We start from the raw sequence: 9,093 nt of genomic DNA, 5'->3' as shown, positions 1-9,093 counted from the left end.
TCTCTGTAAAGAAGAGGAAGAGTGATGCTCGTAACGAATAGTGCTGTTCCGTTATCCACGAGGCTCCTGCGGGAGGGGGGACGCCTTACAGTGTTTTACGTTTATCACACATTCTCCATGTTTGTTTTTTATGTTTTTATTTATTGCTCCAAGCGTTTAGATACAAGCAAACAGAAAGAACAATGATTCCGTCTCTGGTCCACGCTTATAATTTTCTATTTCGTCTTATGGGCCCTAATGTTAGCATAAGACCTCGTGGCGCAACGGTAGCGCGTCTGACTCCAGATCAGAAGGTTGCGTGTTCAAATCACGTCGGGGTCAAGTCTTTTGAAATGCGATATTGTGAAAGTTATGACCGTGACATTGATGCACAATGTCTCCCGCCAACGTAGCGAAACATAATAACGTTTTCCAAGCAAACTGCTCATATTTTTGCCTAATATGCCGATTTTTGTTGAAGCTGTGACGGTAAGATATGGCCTAGCAATGGTTCAGACTGCAGTCTGTGTTGGGTTGCAACGAACAGTTTGTCCCACACATTTCCACCAAGATTCTCACCCTTCACATTCAGCATGTTAATCCATCTGTCGGGAGTGATGGAGTTCCTCGGGGCTGTAAGAGGGGAGCATCCCGAGTGCAACAGTCATTTTAAATTATATTCATGTAGTTTTATACTGCAGGAATGCAAGCGCTTCATCCATACATCAGACGGTAATGATGAATAACATCAGCATTGTTTTCTTCAAGGGAGGGATACGTGTGTCTAATGTAGAGGCAGGAAACCACCTCGAAGTCACATCACTCGCTGTGTTTTAGACAATCTCGAGATTATGTGAAGGAACTCCATATTGGAGTTAGTGATATTAGCCTTAAAACCATTGACCTTGACGTGATTTGAACACGCAACCTTCTGATCTGGAGTCAGACGCGCTACCGTTGCGCCACAAGGTCATCTGACGAAGGAGTTTGGGTCTCCTGGGAAAGTTGCAGTTGTGAGACGCCAAACTGCCAAAATGCAAATATTACACGCACTGAAAAATAACTGAAGCCTACAAGTTTTCTTCAGCATCGTCAGAGTCAGCTACAGCTTATTTAGCAATAAACTGGCTTTTGAATTGTGGTATCTTGAAAGCAGAAGTTAATCTTTTCTCCGTTGTGACGTGTAGATTTTTCTGAAGACTCGAGTGTAATTGTGAGTGTTCATTATCACTTTCCACAGGACAGAAAGTGTACACAAAACATGAACTGGCAGCATTTGCAGACCATGAAATCAGAGTGCTAAGACTGTGCTAAAACCATTCTCAGTGTTCACAGTCTACACTTTGCCCAGTCCCCATAAACACAGCAATTAAAGGCTCTAAACTTAATCCTGACAAAGAAGATTCCAAGAGATGATCAAGTGTAATACTATCAACGGCCTGCAGATGGAGCCCTTTAGCTTTCAGGAAAAACTGCATGGCGCAGCAGTGACGCTAACACTGCAGGTTTAGAGACACATCAAGCTGTTGGTGAGTGAACACTGACATTATATGAATTAGAAATGCACATATTGAAATAATGCAAAAACAAAAAAAAACTTTTTATTTTTATTTTTATTATTATTATTATTATTTTGAGGATCCACCAGTTACAACATGACCCAATCAAAGCCATGAACAGATCCTGATGTTGGTTTTGAGGCTTAACAGCTTAAAGTCTTACTCCATTTATCGTGTTCTGGTGCATTAGTCAGAGTTAGGGATAGACTGTGGGGCTATATTGCCTTGAGCTATTAATGATTTATTATGAAGTCAAGGTGGGGTGGTGACAGCTGCTAATGAGCATCATTAGGGAAACCGTCATTAGTCCCCCTATTTGGGGAAATCCACATGCCTTAGCTTGCAGCAGACTGTGATGATCAGCAGAAATTGGATTTACGTAATGTTAGACATTGTTCAGTATCATTTGAATAACAAAGCTGCTGTGTTTTAGGCTGCAACTGGGGCAACTGACCAGTATCGGCTAATTACTGTGTCTTTGTATGAATCCCTGAAGAAACACGCAAGAATTAGAGAATAATAGAAGTTACATGCATAGAAGTTACAAAACACTGATCTCAGCCCATTGTTATCCACCCGCCACAGCCTTCTTCAATATCTCTGTTATTAGCAGTCCTCAAAGGCCTGCTTCACCCCACCTAAAATGTGTCCCTCTGCATGTTCTCTGCACCTGATGTTCTCTCCTCTGGTTAACTTTTAAAGGGTATCTTCCCCTCGGCTAACAGCTAAATGTACCAAATATTCACCATGTTCACCAATAACGTGTTTTACCAATAAAAGGTTCAAACTGCATTTAAGGTGGCATCAGAAGACACTTGTGTGAATGAATCCATATAAATGCAGCAGGTGTGTGTGTGTGAGTGCTGAATTGTGCAGTGCTGAGGTAAGTGTGATGACAGAGAGATGTGTCAGGAATGACCTGCTCCACTCCTGGGACCATGTTGGGGCACGTCTGCCATGGAAGTAGCACCTCACTGTCAGCTACAGCACACCCACACACACTCTCTCTCTCTCTCTCTCACACACACAAACAGATGCTTTATTGTCTTCTATACTGCTGCCCTGCTCTCCACACAGGACGTGTCTGTCAGTGTGCAGATGAAGAATTAGAATTTTCCTCGCTTGCGAAATAAAAGTGGTGCATTTCGTTGTGCTATGTATTCACAGGAGCAAACATTTTTCTCAGGTTTGGACCCCATGTGTAAATATTTGGATGGAGGACAGCGAGCTGCTTAACTCTCACATTGATGTTTTCCGGCTCAGTGAACAGCCAGACTCTTCCACAACCACTCATCTTCTATCTAACCCCAACATTACTGTGTCACATTATTGTGTTATTTGTAATGCATCTGTCACTTGATGCAGTCAGCAAACAGGCTTCATGGCATGTGTTTACATCCTAGTTGTAATTCCCCGACATGTGCAGACAGCAGGGGCGAAGAAAACCGGGCCTGGACTTCACTCTTAACTTAAGCTGTAATTGCACTTCTCCCGAACTTCAGTGCACCACACACAACCACACATTCCCACCGCTGTCTCGCTCCTCCTCCCTGCATTCCTGATGTGCAGTGGACGCACTGCAATTCAGGCTGGGGACTCATCTTACTGTAGCAGTTTGGGGTAAATAAGTGACCTGGTTTCCTGGGGGGAGCACTGGCATGCAACAAGCTCGCAAGCTGACGGTCAATTTGGATTTTATGCATCACAAACGCCAAAAATGCTACCAGACATGATGTTAAATAAATGTAAACATGGTGCTTTATGTAAACATTTGTTATTTGTATGCAGGTTTCATGTTGTTTGTATAGACTGAGACTCGGTTATGTCAGCAAACAAAGGTAAGAGTCATCGAGCTGTCCTCAGTTCACTCATTTGGGAAGTGTGTTTCTTCTGATTACCTCCAGGGGGAGTATTAGGAGTGTGAAAGTGTTAGAGGTGAAGTTGTCAAAGTGTCCACGTACAGCATACATTCAAGATTGTCAACAAGATATTGCAAAGAAATAGTATATTTTGAGGGTTGTCCATGTGGCACTTGTTCATGCTCACTCATTTGGACTACATTAGCTCATAAAGAATAAGAGCTGCCGAGAGAGAGAGAAGCTCCGCAGAAAGGTTGCAGCTTTCACCAGTAAACTGGGTCACATCGTAGGTCCAGCCTCAGGCGGATTTCCCATATCGCACTGCAGTTCAGTCATTTACACATATACATAACAATAATATATGCACTGCTGTCAGTGGCTTCCTGGTGTGCTCTCAGCAGCTGCATCAGAACGCACGTACGACTCTTCCAACTCGCTCTGCTGAGGAGCTCATCTTCGTCAGTGTGACTCATGCATACGAGTTGACGTTCACCGTCTGTTTGTATGCTCCATCTGCTGAATCATCCAGGCAGTCACAGATACTCTGAATCAAATCCAAGTGTGCTAACAAGCACAATACTTGTTGCAATAGGCTTGCAGCAGGTACTTAAGCTGAGCCTGGATCAGTTTGCCAGACTTACCAAACCATGACTCTCAAACTCACTGATCTACACCTGATAAGATGTTGTCTGGCTCCAGAGGAATCCCACACCCACACAATCCCCCACCAGAGATTTGTACAGCAGGTAGATGTGAAGCAGGACAGAATTTACATTTGGTACCACTCGTGTCACCATTTGTGTACATTTGAAGTTTTGCTTAAACCGTAGCACCTTCCCCAGGTAAAGGTGGATGACCAACAGGCAGAGCAGGCAACTGCCCCAAGACCCCAGACCCTCAGGAGTCCCTGATGGTCTTTGGTGCAATTTCATAATTTTGTTTAAACAAATTATCACAAACTCACACACATATTACCCCAGAGTGGATTGGGGAACGAGAGAGGGACGCTCTTGCAGGTTAATGTGGCCTTTGGTTTGGTCTGTCTAGATTACAGCCACTGAAACAAATGAAAATAAAACCAAACCATGGTTGAAGGTATTTTTCTCCAGTCCTAATGTCTGATAGGGAGTCACCACGACATTATGAGTTCAATAAAATTCAGTTCTTTATTTCTAAGATATCCACAACAACATCCTCGTGTAGGCTCCACACTGACAAACATTACGCATCCATGCGTTCCTGTGTTACGCAACTTCGTGTGATAAGAAAGTGAATGTGGACGGCTTTGCCCTCCGCAGCAGGCTGCACCGCATTGGCTGCTGGCGGAAACATTCTCCGTGCCTGCTCCGACATGTGGGCGCACTCGCAGTGTCAGTCCAGTTGTGCGCTCTCGCCGGAGAAGCTTTTTGTTGGGAACTTTCTGTAAGTGAGTCAACACGGCACAGGGAGGACGCCACCCAGCCCCGCCGCTGGATCCAATGCTGGGCTTCTCTCTTGTCCTCCGAGGACGCGGGACACGAAGACAACTTCACTTCGAAGCACTTCGCAACAACTGGGGATTTGGTTTCTAACCGTCGCGCAGCGGGGATGGTTTTAGTCGTTTTGACGCGGCTTTTTCCTCATTGGAATTAACGCGGATCCGGAGACATGAAAGTGACGGTGTGTTTCGGGAGGACCCGGGTGGTCGTTCCGTGTGGAGATGGGAATGTACGAGTCTACAACCTTATCGAACAAGCCGCTATGAGGTATAAGAAGGCGATCGCAAAGGTAAGCCCCCCCCCCCCCAGCCGTGCCCCGGTGTGCTTTTGTAACGTTTCGCTCTGTGTGCTCGGCGCGGTCGTCTGCATCCACACTGGAGCCTCAACATGGCGCTTTCCACGGGCTAAGAAAGAGGGAGAGAGTGGGCAGAGGAGAGCCAGCGGCTGCCACCAGGATCGGAGCCAGTGCGGACCCCCAGGGGCCCCTGGTGGAGGGAGACTGTGGGAAACTCTTCATTCTTAATTATCAGGACATGCGTAAGAGTGGTGGCTTTCATCATGGAAGTTCAGTAGCTGAATCTAAAAAGTTGTGCAACTAATGTGCCCACTTTCTGCTCTCCTGTGTATCTGTGAGGAGGTCCATGAAAAAGTTTAGGAAACACTGAAATTATTCCAAATCAATACAAGCTGCAGTGACAGAAAGTGCGCAGAGTTCATAGAAACCCACAGAGTGTGTAAAACAGTGAAATACCAGCTGCACACACACGATACACCCCAGTTCACTGACACATTTATAATCTCTCTGTGTGTGTGTGTGTGTGTGTGTGTACATACATTCATGTCTCTGTATCACAACACAGCTGATCACTTGCCAATGCAGTGACCACCCTCTCTCTGATGGAGGAACCCTGCTCTGCACTCATTGCCCTTTGCAATTACATGCTGATATATAAAAAAAAAAAAAACAAGTTTACAAGTTCATCCAAAATTCATGTGTTTAATGATGGAACGCATGACTGTGTGAAAGCCCTGTGCCAAATTTGAATGAGGCCTGACCAGGACACTGATTGCTTTTCCCTTTGTGGGTTTCTAGTGGCTGCTCTTTAAAGCCCATTAAATGACTAATGAATGAATTGAAGTTTGGTGCTGTTTCCATGGTAAGTGACAGCGCTTTCTCCTCCTTGCCAGTGGGTGGTATTAGCATTGGAGTCACGTTAATGCTGCAGCTTCTCTTCGAGGGCTTGGAATACCATGATTAGCCCATGCTGCTTTTTCCAAGTTAGTTCTTTTCTGTGTTTCAGCTGTGAGAAGCCTACAGTCTTCTGGAGTATCGATAGCAGAGTATAGATCTGATTGAACAATATTATTTTTTTCACTCTGAGAGCTGCACACCTGTATGCTCTGACTTCCTGGATGAGACGAATATTTTAGTAGATTTTACAGCTGAAGGTAAACGGTGACGAAGCAGGTCAACATTAATGCTCATTCTTGAAGAGCACTTCCTCTTTCGATATGCACAAGCAATCCCACACATTCACTCCTCTGTTCACCAGTGCTCGGTGGTTTTCCGTGGTTCAGCAGAATGGAGGCGACTGGTCCATTGATCCATGCAGTGATACTGTAAATGTAGAAGTGTAGGCTTCCCCTCTGGAGAACACTTGACTCTGGGTCAACACTGACTACTGTGCGTATCACAGGCCGGCCAAGACCTTTGGACTACAGGAAGATGTACTCACACATAGATCACTGGAGTTTTATGATATTCCTGCAGCTGACAACAGGGTGGTGTTGCTTTAACCCTTAGTTTAAAAGGGCAGGGTGGATTTTTTTATGGCTGCATTTACAGTGTCACAAAAATGACAAGCATCCAAAAGGCCGTGATGTAAAACTACATCCTGTGGCATGCAGATAATGCATCATACAATATGTATCTGAATGCTGAAAACAGAATTGAAGCCTTTTGCCGGAGAAAAGTACATAAATCATACATAATTCATCTGAGACAGTCGTCCGCTTGGGTGAAGCAGCTTTAGCACGAAGAACGGAGAAACAAAGTGAAGTGAAACAAGCATCTGGCACAATTCAGAAGCCTCAGATTGCAAAGGCGCATTCTGCAAGTGAGGAGTCTTCAAAAAAAGTGGCACGCAGTTTGGGCGGCGTGCTGGAATAAGGTGTGTTGTCAAAAGCATTTGATGTGATGAAGATGCGAAGGCCTTACTGAATTGAGTTACTTTCCTCTCTTGGCTTGTTTTTATAGCTGTACTGTGGTTCATTAGGTCAGGAGCATGGAGGGGGGAAATAAATACACGCTTTTTATAACAAACCGAGCCCTGTAAACATGAAGTCATACAGGCCCAAAGCTATCTGGTTAATTGGACAGTTTTGGTGATGTCATCCTGCATCATCAGTGCCACTTCCTCTATGAGGAAATCAAATTGGGATGACTGACAGCAGGCCACGCTGCAGTTTATGTTTATCTTGAGAAGAAATAACGTATTTGAGTGTCATTAGTCGAGACTGCAGCTTGATTCATTTTGTGAATGATACAGAAAAGGTAAATTAGGACAAAAACAGGCGTCTTTTACCAGAATATTACGGAATTACTCCTTTTAAATAAGAAGTGGCTAATACACAAGGAGTAAGACACAAGCTCAACACACTTCCATCTCCACACCAAAATGCACAAACGGGCCCAAAAAGACTTCTGATAACATCCGGAAAGTCTATGAAAGCGGCTTGGTTATATTATTTTATCACAGTTGAAGCTAACGGAGAGCTAAAGCTAGCTGGCTCGGCTGGCAGAAGTCTCTGCTGCGCGTGCTCTATTGGCTCCAGAGTCCAGAATGCATTCATCCGGGTAATTTCTTTACAGCAGGAAGTGGCTTTTTTAGCTTCATGTGCCACTGAGCAACATTCATAGGAATGAACAGAGCCCTGCATCCTACGCTGTATCCAGCGGTAATTATACGTCCACGATCCAAACAAACCCAACCAAACGGGCAAAAGCACCAGACTCCATTCAAACCAAACCAAAGAGGTTAGGTGTGAAAGAGCTTTTCGAGGAAGTCAGCATAGATCGCTTCTGTTGCTGCCATGAATTCACATTTACTTCTTTGTTTATCTGATTTATGTGGAGACAAACTGATGGTATGAGAAGCACACCGCTCTTCCTGCTTGAGCCGAAAGCTCATCTCTTCAACAGCTACTTCACGTCTGCCCGTTCTCTCCCTTCCCCTGTATACTTTGAGCTGATCTGGCCTCCACCTACATTCAGACTCCACCGTCTTTATCTGCCTCTTCATTCCACATCAGCCTCCCTGGGTTGCTAAGATGTTTGCCACATGCACTACTGTGGAAATTCTGTGGCGCTTTTCACTCTTGCAGCTTTTGCTCTTAGTTGCCACTAATACCAGTGATCTGTGAAATTAGACTTATTCTCCTCTTGGAAATAGCTGCGTTGAATTAGATGAGCCCAGACAGTGTCTCAAGCTGTGCCAATGTACCTGATCATCTATGGGGACTCTTGAGGCATTTGTCACAGTCTCAGGGGGACCAGGAAGTACGCATCAATCAGCCACTCAAGCACCATTAACTTCAGAGTCAATCTGGTCCACAGTATGCACAGTCATGAAGGATTAAGCTTCTCATCCTGCCTTTCTCTTCCCAAGACTGTTGTTTTTAGCACTTGGCCAGCCAAGTAATAGCTTACCACATTTTTAGTCATGTAAGCAAGAGCAATATGAAGATGTTATTTTGTGGGCTTTCCTGTTGGCATACAAAACACCACGTAGACGTGACTGGGAGGTTCGGAACTTTACTCATCCTCTTGCAGTTTGGTTTCGCTCACATCTGGTACACTGTCAGAGACATAAAACAAAAGAATACTCAAAGTCGATCCATAATTTGTGGCTCTAACTCTTGGAAGAGCTGCATTTCTAGATCCTATTTGTCTCCCACTTTCCCACAGCTACTCATGTCAAAACCTAAATGTAGGCTAAAGCCGAAAAGCACATAATTGCCCTTTTTCCTCCCAAAATTCCTCACGTTCAGCCTCGCAGACATGTCACACCGAAGTCAACTCGTTGAACGACACACATGCAGAATATCCTGAGGGGGCAACATGGTTAAACAAAGTCCCATGTTTCTGCAGCATATGAGGAGCATATGTCCTGTGGTTCTGGGATGTCTGAAGACAAGGCCATGACATGATGATTTATC

At 44.7% G+C, this 9,093-nt stretch overlaps 1 protein-coding gene and 2 non-coding genes across 6 annotated transcripts in view; 2 read left to right on the top strand and 1 right to left on the bottom strand.

Annotated features, from left to right (window-relative positions):
* The first annotated feature begins 249 nt into the window (after window positions 1-249).
* Window positions 250-321, top strand: trnaw-cca (transfer RNA tryptophan (anticodon CCA)). The gene has a single exon. It is a non-coding gene; the product is annotated as a tRNA-Trp (tRNA).
* Window positions 322-879: 558 nt separating this feature from the next.
* On the bottom strand, window positions 880-951 carry trnaw-cca (transfer RNA tryptophan (anticodon CCA)). Its single transcript has one exon. It is a non-coding gene; the product is annotated as a tRNA-Trp (tRNA).
* Window positions 952-4,740: 3,789 nt separating this feature from the next.
* LOC143339902 (partitioning defective 3 homolog) overlaps window positions 4,741-9,093 on the top strand; it is a 310,965-nt gene continuing 306,612 nt past the window's right edge. For all 4 annotated transcript variants that reach the window (XM_076761454.1, XM_076761452.1, XM_076761453.1 and 1 more), the window contains exon 1: window positions 4,741-5,164. In XM_076761454.1, the coding sequence (XP_076617569.1) occupies window positions 5,045-5,164 (120 nt within the window). In that variant the 5' untranslated portion in view covers window positions 4,741-5,044. The remainder of the gene's footprint in view (window positions 5,165-9,093) is intronic.

This window comes from Chaetodon auriga, chromosome 21 (assembly GCF_051107435.1).
Source record: "Chaetodon auriga isolate fChaAug3 chromosome 21, fChaAug3.hap1, whole genome shotgun sequence".
NCBI classification, from domain to species: domain Eukaryota; kingdom Metazoa; phylum Chordata; class Actinopteri; order Chaetodontiformes; family Chaetodontidae; genus Chaetodon; species Chaetodon auriga.
The sequence above is the reverse complement of the archived record's forward strand: the minus strand, read 5'-3'. Positions and strand labels throughout refer to the sequence as shown.